The 20,866-nt window shown below is 43.1% G+C and overlaps 1 protein-coding gene across 1 annotated transcript in view; it reads right to left on the bottom strand.

The window, feature by feature from the left end:
* Window positions 1-14,348: 14,348 nt before the first annotated feature.
* The window catches only part of LOC115113656 (aldehyde dehydrogenase 1 family, member A2), a 28,478-nt gene continuing 21,960 nt past the window's right edge, over window positions 14,349-20,866 (bottom strand). Inside the window, exons 8-13 of the mRNA XM_029641547.2 lie at window positions 17,802-17,904; window positions 16,621-16,805; window positions 16,218-16,382; window positions 15,811-15,968; window positions 15,498-15,572; window positions 14,349-15,300 (exon numbers count right to left, since the gene is read on the bottom strand). Of these exons, the coding sequence (XP_029497407.1) occupies window positions 15,228-15,300; window positions 15,498-15,572; window positions 15,811-15,968; window positions 16,218-16,382; window positions 16,621-16,805; window positions 17,802-17,904 (759 nt within the window). The 3' untranslated portion in view covers window positions 14,349-15,227. The remainder of the gene's footprint in view (window positions 15,301-15,497; window positions 15,573-15,810; window positions 15,969-16,217; window positions 16,383-16,620; window positions 16,806-17,801; window positions 17,905-20,866) is intronic.

Here is a 20,866-nt window from a genome sequence, read left to right as displayed (position 1 = left end):
TCTCTACCCGGCACAGCCAGAAGAGGACTGGCCACCCCTCATAGCCTGGTTCCTCTCTAGGTTTCTTCCTAGGTTTTGACCATTCTAGGGTTTTTTTCCTAGCCACCGTGCTTCTACACCTGCATTGCTTGCTGTTTGGGGTTAAGGCTGGGTTTCTGTACAGAACTTTGAGATATCAACTGATGTAATAAGGGCTATATAAATACATTTGATTTGATTTGACGTTAGAATCACCTTTGGCAGCGATTACAGCTGTATTTCTGTGTAACGGCATTCTTCCTCCTCTTCTGAGGAGGAGTAGCGAGAAGGACCGGAGGAACAATGCACAGCGTGGTAAGTGTCCATAACGTTTATTTTAAGACATAAACGGAACACTATGAAATACAAAACAATAAATGTGAACATGAACGAAAACCGAAACAGTACAGTGTGGCAACAAACACTCACACGGAAACAAACACCCACAACTCAAAAGTGAAACCCAGGCTACCTAAGTATGATTCTCAATCAGGGACAACGATTGACAGCTGCCTCTGATTGAGAACCATACTAGGCCGAACTCAAAACCCCAACATAGAAAAACACACATAGACTGCCCACCCAACTCACGCCCTGACCATACTAAAACAAAGACAAAACAAAGGAACTAAGGTCAGAACGTGACATTCTGGGTAAGTCTCTAAGAGCTTTGCACACCTGGATTGTATAATATTTGCACATTATTCTCAAAATAATAATTCAAGCTTTTCAAGATTTTCAAGTCTTGCCATAGATTTTCAAGACAATTTAATTCAAATCTGTAACTAGGCCATTCAGGATCATTCAATGTTGTCTTGGTAAGCAACTCCACTGTATATGTGGTCTTGTGTTTTAGGTTATTGTCCTGCTGAAAGGTGAATTTGTGTCTGTTGGAAAGCAAATTGGGTTGAATACTTATTGACTAGATACATTTCAGCTTTTCATTTTGAATTAATTTGTAAAAAATTGAAAACATAATTTGACTTTGACATTATGGGGTATTGTGTGTAGGGCAGTTACACAAACTCTCAATTTAACCCATTTTAAATTCAGGCTGTAACACAACAAAATGTGGAAAAGGTCAAGGGTTGTGAATACTTTCTGAAGGCACTGTATCTATCCTGTTGCCTAGTCACTTTACCACCTCCGATATGTATATAGCTACCTCTGTTACCTCTTACCCCTGCACATTGACTGCACATCGGGACTGGTACTCCCTGTTTATAGCCATGTTATTTTTTACTTGTTATTTTTATTCGTTATCCGCGGTGTATTTATTCTTCGTGTCACTATTTCAATTTTTTTTGTATCTTTATCTTTAACTTTACACTGTTGGAAAAGTACCCATTAGAAAGTATTTCACTGTTAGTTTACACCTGTTGTTTACAAAGCATGTGACAAATAACATTTTATTTTATTTATTTGTTGCTCTAGGTCTGGGATTTCCGAGACTACCAGCTATCACTAGCTAACAGGAGACTAATTTAAATCACTAGCTAAGAGGAGACTGCTAGCTATCACTAGCTAACTGGAGACTGCTAGCGATCACTAGCTAACTGGAGACTGCTAGCTATCACTAGCTAAGAGGAGACTGCTAGCTATCACTAGCTAACAGGAGACTGCTAGCTATCACTAGCTAAGAGGAGACTGCTAGCTATCACTAGCTAACAGGAGACTGCTAGCTATCACTAGCTAACTGGAGACTGCTAGCGATCACTAGCTAACTGGAGACTGCTAGCTATCACTAGCTAAGAGGAGACTGCTAGCTATCACTAGCTAACAGGAGACTGCTAGCTATCACTAGCTAACAGGAGACTACTAGCTAACACTAGCTAACAGGGAATAAATAGATCCTACAACACATACATGGCTCCTAGCCTCCCATGCATAGGCTACTTTATGTCCCTAACACTAAAACTGAAACTGAATAATATAAAATATAATATAATATAATATATAATATAAATGTTTTATCAAATGAATACAAACTAGTAAATCAAGTCAGAAAATTAACTGAAACTACACTGAATTTCCCCCAAAGAATCTAAAAATGAATAGAAATAAAAACTAACATAAAGATACAAAACTATAATAACCTTGATAATTACATTATAGATAAGAAGTGACCACAGTGCATCATGGAAATATGTTCATCCCACCAGCCCTGTTCTCCTCCTCCATTGTTAGGAAGGGGGGCTGTCATACTCTGGACATAACTTGTAAAAACACATCATGTGTTTTCAAAGCAGTGAAAATGTTGCATGATTTGCATCAAAGCAAAGTTGTGAAGGCAAACAATCCCCAATAAAGACTTAGAGCTCAGCTGTCTCCAAGATACAATGATCAAAAAGTATCATATTTTTATTGTTTATATTTCCAGTCCAAAATATTTAATTGGATGTCTGTTGCCTGTAGTTACGGACTGTATTGAGGCTCACTGTCAGGTCTTTGGAACTCTCAGCACAGTGAGGCCTCTCCACTGAATTTCAAGGAGGACTGTGAGAGTCACAACAGCCAAGGTGTTCTTACAGGACAGGGGGCAATTAGCTGCCCCCCCCCCCTGATAATCACCTTGTAGCATTTAGCACACACTTAACAACACAAATGGCCCACGATGTAGTAGGTGTGCGTGCGTACGTGTGTGCGTGTGTGTGTGCGTGTGTGCGTGCGTGTGTGCGTGTGTGCGTGCGTGTGTGCGTGTGTGTGCGTGCGCTGGGTGTGCACTTGTGCATGTGACACAGAGAGAGGGTTGATTGCTCTGTCCAGTAGTAGAGAAATGTGCTGGGCTTCGTCAAAGGAGAGTGCCTGCAAAGGGAAGAGATCAGAGTTGTCATCACTAACCAAGACTCTCCATCCCAGTGGTTGGAGGGCTGGGACATTCTAGCACTCGCTGAAGAATGGCCACAGCCGGCGACTGTTTATTTTTTTTCTCTATCTTGTCTTGGCCACCTTTCCAAATGAGGATCTGCAGATGTAAACGTAGCTTTTGCCCTCCTCCTCTCATCGGTTGTCAGAGATGGGAAATCAGAGGTAATGTTATTTTGGGGGGGATGAGAGAATGAAAAACACTGTCAAATCCAATTTCCTCTGGTTTTTATAGCTTCACAGCTGTATTTTCTGGGGGGAAATGGTTGAAGGACGGCGCCGTAAATCATAAGTCCAGAATATATAAACAGCTTTGATGTAAAATTCCATTAAGTTGCCAGAATATTGCCATAACATTCAAATCCAATCTACTCAATCTAAATCCCTTGCTACAGTATATCTGTCCAACAATGCATCTCCTTTTTGTTACACAACTATTTTAATGTTAAGAGTAAGACTTGGAAGTAAAAGATATACAGTAATTATGAAACTATGTAAGTCAGTCAGGCATGCAGATAGATACGAAGGAGGAATAAATGAAGCGATAAATGGAGGGATGGTTGAGTGAGTGGATGAGTAAATAGATCTCTTATTCCAAAAGCTATTTGGGAAGAAACAATGAACTGGGAATTGATACAAAAACTTATGTCTATATATTAAAGATGTGTTTGTGTGTGTGAATGCCCAGTGTGCATCAAAACAGAACAATACTAATTAAATATAGAACGGGTTGGGATTTAAGTTACACGCAAGTGCATCTGCTGTCACTACAGGGGGAAGAGGCACAATTTGTGGTTTTCAGGCAGCTGTGTGTGTGTTCCCCAGGCACCAGTGGGAGGTCAGGTGGTCAGCTGTGCTCTCCAGTCAAGTGTCACGCCAGCCCAACATCCTTGCTGACGCCATTGTGAGTCACAGAGGCTGTGCGGCTGCAGGGACAAAGAGAAGCCCTTGATCTATTAATGTGAATTGTGTTCTCCCCACACTGTGCTGTGCTGCATGGTAAAGGAAATGAGTTGATCCTCTCGTGCAGACTGTCACTAAGCTTTACAGCACTAGTAGCTCCTAATTTACAGTTCCAAAACGAGGGAACGCTCAATATCTAAATAACATGTCTGTCCTCGAGTCTCAATGGTATAGACCAAGCCATGGAGATTCAGCTAGGGTTAGGGTTAGGGTGGAGCCGGGGTTTGGACATGAAGCTAGGATTAGGGTTGAGCTGGGGTTTGGACATGAAGCTAGGTTTAGAGTTAGGGTTGAGCTGGGGTTTGGACATGAAGCTAGGTTTAGAGTTAGGGTTGAGCTGGGGTTTGGACATGAAGCTAGGTTTAGAGTTAGGGTTGAGCTGGGGTTTGGACATGAAGCTAGGTTTAGGGTTACTGCAAGTTAACAGTAAGATTCCAACTGGGCAGAGACTTCATTTCAACGTCTAGTTTTGATTTACATTTGGTTGAGTTGTCATCTAACATGAATTCAACGTGAAAGAAAAACAAATGTCACCATGTCATGGGATTTAGGTTAAAAAAAAAATCCTTAACGTTGATGACTTTTTGCAAATCCAATCTGTCTTCCAAGTTGATTCAATGTCATCACATTTATTTTATTTTATTTTTTTATGACGTGGAAACAACATTGATTCAGCCAGTTCTTGTCCAGTGGGTTGGCTCCGGCCCAATTGAACCACTATGTAGAATGCTCAGCTTTTAATACAGCCTCTATAAATGTCTATAGCCATTTTAATTGTAAGTTTAATGACACTGATACAGTTTAATATAGACTGAATAAGAATGTGACGCAACACCCACTAGAGCCCAGCACCCTGACAGGTGGGGTACTGCTAGTGCACCCTTGAGCATTGTACTTAAGCTCAATTATCACAACTTAATTAAATTGGTCCAATAAAACTATCCAGCTGCATAAACATGTTACAGAACGGGTGAGATCTAAAACAGAGAGCATCTTTAACTCTCCCTGGATCAGGCCGTCTGCTGTGCCAATCAATAATTTCACACTGTAACGTAATGATTTAGGAGCTCCCTATTTGTCACGTAGTCCAGTGGCACCACACTGAGCCAAAGTGTCACTTTCTTATGAGTCTATCGACGTGAACGACCACTCTCCCAAATGGCTAGCTGGCCAGCAATTTGCCAATGGAGGGGACAGGGGGGCCCCATTTGGATGGCTGTCTGTCTTTGGGGGGTTTCTGCTTGTCACTTTCCCTGTGTCTGGCTCTGTGTTCAAAGCCAGGGATTTTAAACCTGTGTGTGACTGTGACAGCAGGAAGGTGGTGCTGTGAGAGGGGATGGATGCATGGGGCCAGGCGGCCGGCCAGCTGTGCTCTCTTGTGGTAGCTCCAGGGATAACCTTCCCTGCCTGGAAGGTTATCCTGCCTTGTAAATCCCTTTGCTGTAAGTCACCTAAGCATTTCTTTAAACAATGAACAATGTTTTCTACAACTTCTGAAACCATACGTTCTTATGACTCAAAGTGAACACCCTGATTAAGGAAATGCCATGTTACATTGAGACGTTTTCTTTATTTCCCTGCTTATGTTCTGTTCATGTTTCTCAGAGGCTGTGCATGCAAACGTTTAACTCATGAGATGAGGTCACGAGATTAAATTTCCACAAGTTTTGGGGTTGAGGGGGACATTCTCGTTGACTCCCCCAGTCCTGTGAGATGCATAATTGCTGGCTAAATACCCATCTCTCAGGGGTAGCCAGCTTGCATTAATGCAGAGGTCTGCTCTGTGTCCATCGCATTTGCAACATGTCTGACACGTTCAGTGGCTTTCCTCTGTCTCACAGGACAGCTCCACTGGCTGCCTCATCAAGGCTGATTGCTGGAGACACTCCTTTCCCAGCAGTCATTTCACCTGACGTGAAGCAGACCTGTCTCCTGTAGACCCGGCAGGTAGCCTAGTGGTTAGAGCGTTCCCTGAGCTGACAAGGTAAAAATCGGTCGTTCTGCCCCTGAACAAGGCCGTTAACCCACTGTTCCTCAGTAGGCCGTCATTATAAATAAGAATTTGTTCTTAACTGACTTGCCTAGTTAAATAAAGGAAAAATACAATAAATAAAAGACCCGCACTATGAAACAGGAAGACTGACTGGCTGAACTTCTCTCCCCTGGTGAAGCTGGAACCGCATGACTGAGGAAGGAGAGAATGTCTCTGTGGAGAGTGGATATACCCAGGAGTCAAAATAAAACTACCTTGTTTAATGCTAAAATCACACTGGGCACACCGAGTCATTTCAACATGGAAATGATGGTAATATTTGCTTGAGACGTTGATCAATGAGATTTCAACCTTATTTACCCATTCAAAAAGACAGGCTGAAGTTTGTTGAATTACATGTGTTATTACTATGCTTTCAACCATCTAAAGGCTCAACCAAATTCCAATATAAAAATAATGTCATATTCCTGGTTTAGTTGTCATCTAAATGTCTTATTTTTATTCATGTATTTTATTTAACCTTTATTTAACCAAGTAGGCCAGTTGAGAACAAGTTCTCATATACAACTGCGACCTGGCCTAGATAAAGCAAAGCAGTGCGACACAAACAAGTTACACATGGGATAAACAAACGTACAGTCAATAACACAGTAAAAAAGTATATATACAGTGTGTGCAAATGTAGTAAGATTAGGGAGGTAAGGCAATAAATAGGCCATAGTGACAAAATAATTACAATTTAGCAATTAAATACTGGAGTGATAGATGTGCAGAAGATGAATGTGCAAGTGGAGATACTGGGGTGCAAAGGAGCTAAAAAATAAATAACAATATGGGGATGAGGTTGTTGGGTGGGCTATTTACAGATGGGCTATGTACAGGTGCAATGATCTGTAAGCTGCTCTGACAGCTGATGCTTAAAGTTAGTGAGGGAGATATGAGTCTCCAGCTTCAGTGATTTTGCAATTCGTTCCAGTCATTGGCAGCAGAGAACTGGAACAAAAGGCGGCCAAAGGAGGAGTTGGCTTTGGGGGTGACCAGTGAGATATACCTTCTGGAGCGCATGCTACGTGTGGGTGCTGCTATGGTGACCAGTGAGCTGAGATAAGGCAGGGCTTTACCTATCAAAGACTTATAGATGACCTGGAGCCAGTGGGTTTGGCGACGAATATGAGGCGAGGGACAGCCAACGAGAGCATACAGGTCGCAGTGGTGGGTAGTATATGGGGCTTTGGTGACAAAATGGATGGCACTGTGATAGACTGCATCCAATTTGCTGAGTAGAGTGGTGGAGGCTATTTTGTAAATGACATCGCCGAAGTCATGGATCGGTAGGATAGTCAGTTTTACGAGGGTATGTTTGGCAGCATGAGTGAAGGATGCTTTGTTGCGAAATAGGAAGCCGATTCTAGATTTCATTTTGGATTGGAGATGCTTGATGTGAGTCTGGAAGGAGAGTTTACAGTCTAACCAGACACCTAGGTATTTGTAGTTGTCCACATATTCTAAGTCAGAACTGTCCAGAGTAGTGATGCTAGACGGGTGGGCAGGTACGGGTAGCGATCGGTTGAAGAGCATGCATTTAGTTTTACTTGCATTTAAGAGCAGTTGGAGGCCACGGAAGGAGAGTTGTATGGCATTGAAGCTCGTCTGGAGGTTTGTTAATAACACAGTATCCAAAGAAGGGCCAGAAGTGTACAGAATGGTGTCGTCTGCGTAGAGGTGGATCAGAGAATCACCAGCAGCAAGAGCGACATCATTGAATTATACAGAGAAAAGAGTCACTGCGCTTTCAACCATTTAAAAGCACAAAAAAGTTCAAATGGGAATACAATGACAGAGATTTTGTATTCATACAGCAACTTAATTAATGTGTTATCACTGTGCTTCATCTAACAGCACAACCAAATGACCTGGATTGTAGTTGAGATTACATTAAAAGTACATAGGCCTAGCGCCAGTGATCAATGCTGTTCAAGATTCTGCACAGATTATTTTTTAAATTGTGAAGATCTCAACAGACCTGCGACCTTTGCATGCTATCTTGAACATGCTCACTTTCTATGATGACATAAGAAGACATTTATAGTTACAGTAGGCTAACCTCAAAATGTGGCCAGTGATATTGAATTGTGTTTGGTTGTCAACAAATTCATGATTGTCTACTAATTAATAATGTGTATGTTGGATTCACGTCTCCATCTCAACCAATAATCAAAGATAAGGAATAGGACTCAAATTAAACTTTGTTTAAACTGCATTTAAAATTTCCTGTTCTTTAACTTTTAAGATGTATCGATTATACATTTGTAGACAAACTGGAGTTAAAGCCAGACTAAGTCAGTGGCACTGATGAAACTATCCAAGTAGAAAATACATCTCCTTCAAATGTAATCTAATCAAACTTTAAATGCACTTTAAATTAAGTTTGATTAGATTTTATTGTATTCTTTAACTTTGATTTATTTCTGGTTGAGATGGAGACATTACTTTTTTTAATAAAAAAAAAAATTGAAATCAACCAAAGCTTGAAACCATAGGCCTATATGTACGTACAGGAGCATACACATACACACCAACACACGCACTTACGCAAATACACACAAACACACACACAAATATGGCAAAATATACACACTGAGGCAATTGCACCAGCCATGATGCCATACCGTATCTGTTAGGCCTTGGCTAGATGAGCTAATCTTCAGCTCCTGAAGACCTGTGAGGTATCGCTTCATGGACGTGCTGATTTTCTAGGCAATACTAAATCGCATTCTCAAAAAAACTCTAAATGAATTATTTGTCTTGCCTGAGAGAAGACTTTAGCCCTGAGAGCAGCCCTTTGGCTCTCCACGTTTACACAACAACAGGAGTTGGTCTGCCACAATTCATATAGAAGTAATTTCATCAGAAAGAGACCATTTTTATTTTATTTATGACCCCAACAGCGAGACAGGAATAGGTTCAAGCCCTTTTCCATCTGTGTGCAATCCTAGCGTAATGCTATCATCACCTGTTTCCATGCATCTTGCTCACATCTGGCTTGCATTAAAAAAAATCACACAAGGTGCATTTTTTTCTGCCCCTTTTTGTGTGCACTTTAGCAGTTGACTCATATTTCTAAAATAGGCTACAACAACAAATTAAGATCTGAGGCTTGGAGAAAAAAGCACTGATTTCAAACAGCAATTTGCTTTACATTTCAGAACCAGACTCTCCAGGGGGTTCGATATACTAGACACAGGAGTTTAAGAGCTCACTAAGGTTTATTGCTGTGTGGACTGGAGCCTGGATGCTAAGATAATAGGGTTTTTAATTTATCAAGCTGGCACAGAACGGATAGAATTTTGTCATAGTTAAATCCATTTGGCTTGTAAATTAACCAGAATTCCCTCTTATGTTTGAATAATTTGAAGGTAGTGCTTCCTTATAAATGATGGTAATATAGTAATTAATACCAATACAGGGTCTATATCACAGTAGGTAGACTGTCACTACTACTACAGTGCTTAAAATGAATTGTATATCACTTTTTACTCTTCCCCAGGTCAAATTGAAAGGTTGCAATGTATCAATAGATGTCCAGCCCTAAACACTTCCCCATGAGTATATTAGGAACTACCTGCACTTTATCATAGGTACAGTACATGTTGTGTAAATATGATGTAAATATGTAAGTGTCATGTGAGTATATGAAAGAAATATTGGAGCTGCCTCTGTCATAATAATAGCAGGGATGTAGCCTATATATGTAGTCTGCCAATGTACAGTACTCCTGCCCAATGAAATGTTTTTCCCTCGTCCATAACAGACTGGAATCTGTGTATCCGCTTTGCCTCTCCCATGGACACCAGCTGTGCAGCTGGTGCTTGCTGGGAACTGCAGTCAGCCTGCAGTTGTGAAGGATTTTTAACACAATTCTCCCATGTACATTTAAGGAAGCAGTAATGTCATGCTATTGGGGTCATATTATTATTGTGTGGATCCCGGAGTGTGATGTCAGAGGAAACTAGCTAACTCCCAAACCAAGAGAGCAAAGGTTACAGTCAAACTGGCAGAGACCCTGATTGACTTAAATACTTTCCTTTCTCTCTTCCCCCTTTCTTTCCTTAAAAAAGTAAGATGTCCCAGTTTGCTTCCTTTGGCATATCTGATTATGAGCTGTAATTTATTATCATTGAGTAATTGTCGTCACAAGGGGGTTTGAGATAACAGCTTTTCAAAAAGGAACATCCTGTGAAAATGTCCAACATAACTGGAACATTGTAGAGGGATGAAATGGAGACAAATGACTGAATGGATTAAATTAATTTAATTTATACATGAACGTTGGCCTTTCATCATCTCTAATGAAAAATCAACACTTTTCTAGTCTATCAAGGGGAAGATCATTTCAGTGTTCCAGATATATTCCAATATGATTTCCTGAAATGAAAAACCAAAGCTGAGATAGTACATTTGCCTATATCCTCATTGTCTACGGTGCACGTTTCCTTGTACTTGTAGAAGCAGTGATTTAATCCTGCTGTATGAGAACACTTTGATCTTACACTATGTACAAAACACTACAGCAGAAACGTGATCCATGGAATTGCATAGAATGTGGTCATATTTCAATCTTACCAAACTTGATCTCCACTGCTGTCCAGTGGCATGTAAATAGAATCCACAGATGAGGAATCAAAACCTCCGTTCCAGGTGCTCAATGCTGCCATGATTTACGGTTGCTTTGCTACCTGTCGTGGTCACTTAGATTAGAAGAGCAGCTGCGGTAGGGAAGCAGCTTACCAGTGGTGGTATTAGGCAAACCGTTTATGTTGGAGGGAGTTGGAGAACACAGACAGGTCTTGTGGTTTCTGCCAGCACAAGTTCCATCTATTATCTTTGGATTAACTAGGCTACCCTGTGAGCATTTAGCCAAGAGGGAGACTTGATATTTAACAAGGTGTATGTAGACCTAGTTTACAGTCTATCTCTCATCATTCTTCCTCTCTACTCAGGAACTCATTTGACCTAGGACACCAGGTGAGTACCTGCCAGGTAGAAACAGAATTAGTGTTTCGGACCTCCAGAACTGTAATTGGATTGCCCTGCCCTATTTATTTGAGTGATGGAGCCAGCATTGGCACACCTGTGTGATGAACCAGGGTCAGACCCTCACCCATAACCAGCTAGATGATTAGTCTACATCCCTACAAACCAAAACGGGGGAGGAGGGAGGGTGGGCAGGACAGGACAGGACCGCCCGAGTCTGGGAAACACTGTAACTGTTACAGCATCATGAAATGATGAAACCCTTTTCATCAGTTTGTTCTGGAGTCATCAATGGCCTTATAGGATTATGGAAACTTTTTCAACAATTGAAATGAGTCACCATATGCCTAATTACATATAATCTATCATCTCATTGGCACAAGGTAATGCAGTTTCTTATGCCAAATAGTAAAATCACTTTATTGCAATTATTTAAAGGCCCAGTGCAATACAAAATACATTTTTTCTGTATTTTATAACATATTGCACAACAGCTGATGAAACTAACACTGTAAACGTGTGAAAATGTTTTATTATTTCCTGATAGTTGCTGGTTGAAAATACAATCTACACAGGACCTTCTAATCAGCAGGTTTGCATGGGCGGGAGTTTCGGCTTTTCATGGTGACATCGGTTTATAGTCAAATAACAAATAGAGTTCTGAACCTTTCTGCCAATGACAGCTAGTTTTTATTTTCCCCCTCCCCACTCAAACCACCCCCAGATAGTCTTAGCAAAATTCTTGCCTGAAAGATAGGTTTTTTCTAAAAAGCAATGTTTGACCATTTTTATGGAAATTTATTATGGTAAGGTACTTAATTGTAACCCAGAAATGATTTGATATTGATTTAAAAATGGCTGCATTGAGCCTTTAATGAGCATGATGGCCAATGACGAATGTACTGGTCAAATTACCAAATGCATAAAGAAAACGTAAACTGTTAGTAGAGATAGATATGTTTAATTTTCCCTCTGTTATGGGGCTGATGTGACATTTAATTGTTATGGTATTAGGCCAGGCCTGATCTGTACTGAGACCCTAGGAAGGCAGTGGTATGGAAATAGGTGTCTCCCCCTAGAGGAACAAAGTGGTAATGCTTCTTCTGACCTCTTTCCATTAGGTGTCAACTCTGTCACATCACTATGGACAATAAAGTGCTCAAGCTCAAGCATGGGTAAGGTCTCCTCTAAGCTTAATGAATATAAATGACAACATTTAAGACTGCAACGTGGCAAACCACGTAAATGATCCATAGATCATTTACGTAATTTAATTATTTGGAAAGTATGTCTCATTGGTTGAATTTAAGAGTTTTCACAGCAATATTGAATCCTTCACCCTATTCAATAGATGCTAAGGTTATATGCAAATGGATTTCATAAATCAGTTTAAGGACCAAAGGGTAATGGTTAGTGAATGATACTTATCAGACACCATAAGTGCTATTTCCAATAAATAGATAGAGCGGTTCATTCATATGGGGATTCAGGTCCTGATGGATATAGGATCATCACCTTGGAGTGATTCCAAGACAGCGCTTAAATCAACCTGTACATCATCTGTCCCATAAAGGCTTGACCAATCTTTGAGGATAACACATCTTAATAATGGAAAATGTATTTTATGTTACATTTTAGACTTCTGGTGTCACGGATTCATTCATCATGAACATCTATTCCTGACAAGGTATCACAGTGCCGTCTCATTTTTAAGAAAGCTTTTAGTACATTTTTGTTATTTTTACAAATTTGTAAAAAAAAATAAGTGTTGTTCTAAACATGTATATGCTTTCTATTGTAGGTTTGTGGGGCGTTGTGGCCTCTATTTTGATGTTTTGGTATGTTTTTACAGTGCACACAAAATAATGTCCACGTGGAGTATGTCTATCTTCAATATGCCTGTGGAAATGATGTCGCCCTACTGCAGAAGTTTTGTGTAATTAGCGCTACCTGTACCATACAACGTTCCCATTCATATCAATTCAATTCGCTGTGTTCACCTGAACTTGTACCAATTTAATTTGGAGAGGGAAACATGATGAGGCTTTGGAGAACTGATTGTTCACTGAGCTTTGGCTCATACTCTGCTGGAGTGAAACACTTGTATAGAAACTGTTGCACAACATTCTAGTGAGAAGGATCAGACCTTTCCTGCAATCTCTTAGCTCTACGCATACAGTCCTCCCTCCTTCGTGAGTGTTCATTACACACACAGTGCCGCAATCCATCTCACTAAAGCTAAAGCATACCATGACACAGTAGAGGCCTGGGCAGAAAACAAAAAACAACCTTTCAGGAGGAAAGAAATAGAAGAGGACCGTCCTGAAGCAGACTCTGAGACAAACACTGAGACAAAAATGGATTGATTAGGTATGTGAGCATTTTGTTGAAGTTGATAAAAGGAATAGCTTCTCCACTATGTGAGGGATGACAGAAGTCCAAAACGTGGTGCTTGAGAGATAAGGAGCTGTCTGAACAGCAGGATGAACGTCCCTGTCAGTGTGATTTGTTTCCAAGCAGATGTCCTTAACTGGAGGTTATGTCCGTGTGTCCCTGGCCTGCTCTGACGTTCCCTGTTGAGCTAACAGAGTGCCGTAATAAGACGATCACTTTTTCATCTTCCCTTTGGAATGACTACAGATACCGACAGGCAGGGGGATTGTGGGAAAATCCACCCTGACATTTCAAAAGACCATTGCCAAGGGAAGGCTTCAGCGAAGGGTGCTCACATCTGCACAACTCCTCTCCTCCAAGGAGGCCTCTCGCACAGACTCTGATTCTTAATCCCTTCCATTGGTCCCTTGGCCAGAGTTCTCTTATTTTCATTCTGTCTTTGGCATATCAAATAGTAAATCTGTTTGCAAATGTATATGTGTCCAGAGAGCATAGTGTTTATAATGCTCTTGTGCAGGAGCTGCATGGAGGGACCTACCAGATGTATTGGCCTGTTATTGTTTGTGTTTTATCCTCAGGCCTACGTACTGTAGAAATATACAATTGTCTTTCATGGTATGAATGTTAAGATTAACACTAATATTCAAGACATTGTAATAATCACCAGAAGAGCATCTCTGTTAACTCTGTTACTGCAGTTGCAGTTTAGTGCCTCCTCAGACATAACATAAGGCTTGCACCAGATGCCTCGTTAAGAGAGTAAACTCCTCTTCTTTTTCACCACGAGTTACAACAGCAGCCTCGACTACGTCTTGCTGATACTTAAATATTAAAACGAGACTTGGGGCCCACCCTGTCTACCCTCTTCAGATCTCTGGCCAGAACGGAACTGTAAATTGTGCGACCTCATGAAATATCTGAGCAATATGTCAGAGCTGAGATAGCTGGGGCATGAATGTGGAAACGGAGCTTTGATGCAAGTGACTGCACTATATCACAACATATTACTTCCCTTGGCATTGAAACAAACACAGCCGAGCCAGGTTTTTGAGAGAAAAAAACTTTTTTTACTAAAAAAATCTATGGTCCATTTTTTATATCTTATAATTTCATAGTACATAATTGTATAAACATGAACATAGATGGACATCGATAAGAAACTTACATTATGATTAAAATACATTACTCCTCTTCTTAGCAGGTATAACTAAAATTATTTTAAGAGGTTAACCATTTTTGTTTTCACGTTTACATTGGTCATACATTGACATACAGTGTTAAGTGGTAAAAGTTCAAATAAAAACATGAACAATTAGATGTCAACAATTGCAAATTCTAATTAACAGTTTCAATGGACTCATCCATTCATTTCTGAGGTTGAGAGCTTCAGTGGTCTTGGAATGAGCTGATATGCTTCCATGAATGTTACCTGGCAAATCAAAGCAATGATACATAATGACATACAGTAGGAGGTTTGACAATGATACCCCACAACACGACCACACTGCCTCCCAACACGCTACAATGATTAGCTGACATGGGGCAAAGCAGGGATGGAGGTGCGGTGCTTAAGTCTGTGAGTGTCCAACTCCTGGCGGTTAGGGGGGTTTTGGGGGGGACGTGAACAGAGTAGCCTCTCCCATCGTCTCTCTGAGTGCTTTAGTGTGGTTAGTGGAGGAGGTGGGTGATGGCAGTAGGTGGAGGTTAGGTTTGGTGTGAACTTGAGACCGCCGGTGGACACCGGGCTGATGGAGACAGCTGATGTTGATGTGAGGAATGCCCATGGGAGGTGAGGGAGAGGAGTGGGCAGGGAGTTTTCACAGCCAATAGAGTTAGTTGCCCATGGTCATGGCTAGTTGGGATGATCCGTGTGTTTTACCACCACAGACAGACACCCAGAGGGTCAGTGGTGCGCCTCAGAGGAAGTCCTCCTCCACTACGTGTGGTGTGGCCGGCCGCCTTAGGAGTTCTTAGCTGAGATCTTTATGGTGATGGTCTTCACCTCTGAGTATTCCTTCAGGCCACAATCCCCCCTGCAAACATACACACACAATGTCAGTTGAAACAGATTTCTAATGAACTGTAGCAAGCTTATTGTACAAAGCTTCATTTGGGAATATTTTGCAACCAAACTTTTCTCTATTGTAAGCACACAGTTTACAGGAATACTTGCTTGGCTTTAGTCAAACACTTTCAGACAGTGGTCTAGGAACCAGAAAATAATACTTACAATTCACGCCCGTTGCCAGACATTTTATATCCTCCAAATGGACACTGCGTGCTCAGGGCATTGAAACAGTTTATCCTAAATACACAAAACATACATCAAACATCAGCTTTTGATACTTCTGCATTGTTTAATAATTGTGTTGAATGGTAATGCTGGTTAAGACTGGTTAAATGAAGAGCATGCTGAGGGGAGTGTAGTTGAATACTGTATGAGCTATCGTTTAAAAAGCTACAGTAATATGACTCAACCAGTTATATGATCTATGGGGTTAACCAGGGACACATAGATCTATATGATGATGAGAGGGTCTTACCAGACGGTGCCAGCCTGCATGGCTGTGGAGATGGTCATGGCTTTGGTGATATCGCTGGTGAACACAGCTGCCACCAGGCCGTACTCTGTGTTGTTGGCCCTTTCAATCACCTCATCAATAGTCTTGAACTTCATAATCTGCTGAACTGGTCCAAAGATCTGGAGTGGACAGTCAGCAGTATGTGTAAGATGACATGTTGAAACATTCCATGATGACATCCTTGCTTAGTCACACCATTAAGTATGTGGGGGGCAAGGCCATTAATAGATATTTTAACTTATTTGGAAACCACCTTCCGTAAAATCATAGGGCATGGAAAGTCATACTGTGTTTCAGTCATACTGGGAGTTTTAGTCATACTTTGTATCAGTCATTCAGTGTACCAGTCAGTCAGTGTATCACCGTACCTCCTCTTTTGCGATGCGCATGTCATCTTTGACATTGGAGAAGACAGTGGGCTCGATGAAGAATCCTTTCAGGCCCAGGGCTTTGCCTCCACATTCCAGCCTGGCTCCCTCACTGATGCCACTTCGAATAAACTCCAGCACACGGCTCTGCTGCTCCTGGCTGATCTGGATTAAGAGAGAGATGAGGAGAGGAGAGGAGAGGAGAGGAGGGGAGAGGAGAGGAGAGGAGAAAGTTAAAGGAGGAAGCAAGAAGGAAAGCCAAAAGAGCATATTTAACATACAGTAAATAAAATACATTATATTTGGTCATGCACATATTGTGTCGATAACTGATATGTTTTGACATAGACGGTATTGTTTGACTCCTCCCTCCCTTGCAGGGTCTATGGTCCTCTATCCTCACCTGTGGACCCTGCTCCGTGGTGGGATCGAAGGGGCTTCCTACTGTCCTCCTCTTGGCCCTCTCCACACTCCTGCGCACAAACTCCTCATAGATGGGCTCTTCCACGAAGATACGAGAGCCTGCAGTGCAGCACTGGCCTGCATTGAAGAACACTCCCTGGTGGGCCTGCTCCACAGCTAGATCCACTGAGGAAGAGGAAGAAGAGTAAGAGGGGGGCTCAGTATACAGTTCATTTTAGCGGCATGTGGTAGTACATTATTACATATTGAAAAATGTTGTGGAAATTCCATATGGTTCTTATAAATTACATTAATTAAAAGCGAATATCATTAATGCACATACACTACACATGCACAATCGTGGTCAGAATGTTTTCTATCACTGTCCAGGTATTCTCTATGCTGCACATTTGCTATCTGACACCTGAGAGACAGGCCCCTGCCATGGCACGCAAGGGGTTAACGGAGCCCAGTGATTTATGGGTCTCGGGCTGATGCAGGCGGCCGCGGCAGGTTCCATTCTCCTGATTTACGGGCCTTGGGGAGCCCCATTCGCGGCTGCTGAAAGCATTTGAAAGCCCTGGCATCCCCAGTTCTGTGAGACACTTAGAGCTAACATGAGAGCCATCCATCCATTGGTTTTCACAGCCCTGTGAAGCCCAGCGGAAGCTTTTGAAGATGCAAGAGCTCTCACTCCATGTGGACACATCCACTGTCTCATTTTGCATGTCAGACTAAATTATTGGACAAAACATTGTAAATAATCCCCCTCGGCCCTCTATCAAGACAATGTCTTTAAGGCAGGGGATCCCAAACGTTTTTGTCCCACGACCCCATTTTGATATCAAAATATTTTCCCCCAGTCTGATTTATTGCCTGGTCTTGTCCACTCTGTTCTAATGAGTCCTGCACAGCTTGTGGGCATTGTAGAGGGAAACAGTGATGGGCTCATAATATTTTGAAGCTTAAAAAGTTCAAAAGATAGAGCCAAATTTGCAGGGGAAAAAAACAGAAATGGCTCTGTTTATTACAATCCCAATCTAGCGCATATTTTATTTCAGCCTTTCTCTCGCGACCCCATTTTCAAATCAGGCGATGCCACATAGGGAACCCCTGCTTCCATCTGGACGACCACCTATGGGGAAACGGGAGGAACTAATAAAACAGTGTCATCAAACTTACAATCAGCGTCTGCAAAAATAATGTTGGGATTCTTTCCTCCTAGCTCCAGCGTTACTCTCTTCAAATTACTCTTCCCAGCTGCTTCTTGGATCAGCTTGCCGACCTGGGGAGGAACCAGGGCTTGGGTTTAGTTTACTCACGCAGACACAAGCAGACCTGTGGCCGTATCACTAAATGGATGCAGCCATTAAATAGCTTAGCAGGTTGGTTAGGCCCAAAACAAGGGATGCACCACTGGGCCCGCTGAAACACGAGTGTGCCAAACACACAGCCAAAATATCTATTACATGTTCTGGGAGGCTTCAGCAGGAAAATAAAGTGATGTTTCAGCAGCGAACAGCATCTCTTCTTAAATCAAGCGCAGTAAGAAGCAACCACAGGTTGTGTGGGTGGCAGCAGCAGCCTGGGCGTGTGGCACATTGAAACACCTAACTGTGATCAGTTGTAAAGTGATGCCTGTTTGGTGCAACGTGGGCCTACACTGCCCTGGCTGGCATCGCTGAATGCTGAGGATGATCTGAGGAGTTGGGAGTGTTAATCAAACAGCAGCAGGAGCTTTCCTTTCGACTTCTCTGTTCACAATTTCCCCCTCATCAAAAGTGCTCTCACCATTATCCAAATACTGCTGAATTCCACAGCCCTTTCCCATCTCCCTCCAGACTCACACAGTGGAGACGTGTAAAAACAGTGGTTCTCTAGTAATGCATAGCGTGAGCTCTCAGTGAAAATGAATCGCTTGCAAGTATTTGAGTCTGCCCAGCTGCTCTTATTATACTGATGTATTGTATTGACCCCAACATTATTTCTCAACACCATGAGATGAGATACACCCTCATTAAATAGAGACAAGCCTGAGAAAGAGAGCGAGCAACATTCATAACCATAAACCAACAAGCACACTTCCTGTCCACCCAGGAGTCACTGACGCACATGATTTTATTTTCCAGGAGATAGAGAGAAGACCAGCGCTGGGAGAAGATAGAGGGAGTCAAGGGAGGAGGAAAAAAACACATCTGAGACCCCCCCCCCCCCCCCCCCCCCCCCAGTGGAAAAGAGTGATGCCTCATCTCTTTGCACGAACAATGTTTAACGCTGGAATGTCTCACTTTCCCAATATTGCCATACTGCGTTATTCTGTGTAAGGAAATGAGCAGGGCAGCCTGCTGAGTGTTCTGGTTGGAGTGGTAGAGCAGCTGTGTGATAGGGACAGCAGGACAAACCTTCCTCTGGCAGGCAGGCAGCAGGGCAGCCTGCTGAGTGTTCTGGTTGGAGTGGTAGATCAGCTGTGTGATAGGGACAGCAGGACAAACCTTCCTCTGGCAGTCAGGCAGCAGGCAGCCTGCTGAGTGTTCTGGTTGGAGTGGTAGAGCAGCTGTGTGATAGGGACAGCAGGACAAACCTTCCTCTGGCAGGCAGGCAGCAGGGCAGCCTGCTGAGTGTTCTGGTTGGAGTGGTAGAGCAGCTGTGTGATAGGGACAGCAGGACAAACCTTCCTCTGGCAGTCAGGCAGCAGGGCAGCCTGCTGAGTGTTCTGGTTGGAGTGGTAGAGCAGCTGTGTGATAGAGACAGCAGGACAAACCTTCCTCTGGCAGGCAGGCAGCAGGGCAGCCTGCTGAGTGTTCTGGTTGGAGTGGTAGAGCAGCTGTGTGATAGGGACAGCAGGACAAACCTTCCTCTGGCAGTCAGGCAGCAGGGCAGCCTGCTGAGTGTTCTGGTTGGAGTGGTAGAGCAGCTGTGTGATAGAGACAGCAGGACAAACCTTCCTCTGGCAGGCAGGCAGCAGGGCAGCCTGCTGAGTGTTCTGGTTGGAGTGGTAGAGCAGCTGTGTGATAGGGACAGCAGGACAAACCTTCCTCTGGCAGTCAGGCAGCAGGGCAGCCTGCTGAGTGTTCTGGTTGGAGTGGTAGAGCAGCTGTGTGATAGAGACAGCAGGACAAACCTTCCTCTGGCAGGCAGGCAGCAGGGCAGCCTGCTGAGTGTTCTGGTTGGAGTGGTAGAGCAGCTGTGTGATAGAGACAGCAGGACAAACCTTCCTCTGGCAGGCAGGCAGCAGGGCAGCCTGCTGAGTGTTCTGGTTGGAGTGGTAGAGCAGCTGTGTGATAGGGACAGCAGGACAAACCTTCCTCTGGCAGTCAGGCAGCAGGGCAGCCTGCTGAGTGTTCTGGTTGGAGTGGTAGAGCAGCTGTGTGATAGGGACAGCAGGACAAACCTTCCTCTGGCAGTCAGGCAGCAGGCAGCCTGCTGAGTGTTCTGGTTAGAGTGGTAGATCAGCTGTGTGTTAGGGACAGCAGGACAAACCTTCCTCTGGCAGTCAGGCAGCAGGCAGCCTGCTGAGTGTTCTGGTTGGAGTGGTAGAGCAGCTGTGTGATAGGGACAGCAGGACAAACCTTCCTCTGGCAGGCAGGCAGCAGGCAGGCAGCACGCTCTCTAAAGCTGTCCTGGCTGTCCCTGTCTTTGATGGCGGGGCTCAAGGGGTGCTGACTAACATGACGTTACACTGAAGTGTAAAGGAGACACGGTGGGATGGCTCCCACTTGCGCCGCTACTGTGGAGAGTCACAGCCCTGAGTGTCTGTGAGTACAAGGATGAGGGACCGCTGACTCAATGGCCACCTGAAACCACACCCCCCTTCAAGCCTCTACCCATCCACCCCCTCTACCCCCTCCAGCCTCTCAGGGGATGCTGTGTCCACTGTCCCCTCTCGCCCGGTGTGACTGAAACCCAAGGTGACTCACAGTCTGGGCATCTACATTCTCTCACAGCAGCGCTTCATCCACTCTGTAATTGACTCCAGATCACAGGAAACAACAACAGAGAAAGCAGTTAAAGACAACTGGCCACTTTTTGGGGAAATGTTCTGTAACCGCCGATGATAAAAAAAAGAAAAAAAGAGGAAGGCTCGTATGTGTGTGCTGCCTGGTAGCATGTACAGTGATGGTGGAGAAAGCCCTGTGGATGTTCATTGGTTAGGCAATGGAGCATTGATCAAATTATTAAATGACTTAAGTTCGGGCTGCATGAATGGACTCTGAGGATCAATTGAAACCCTATTCACCCTCATTAAC

Source organism: Oncorhynchus nerka, linkage group LG28 (assembly GCF_034236695.1).
Source record: "Oncorhynchus nerka isolate Pitt River linkage group LG28, Oner_Uvic_2.0, whole genome shotgun sequence".
Lineage (NCBI taxonomy): Eukaryota > Metazoa > Chordata > Actinopteri > Salmoniformes > Salmonidae > Oncorhynchus > Oncorhynchus nerka.
Note: the sequence above shows the minus strand (reverse complement) of the source record. Positions and strands in the feature narration are given on the sequence as shown.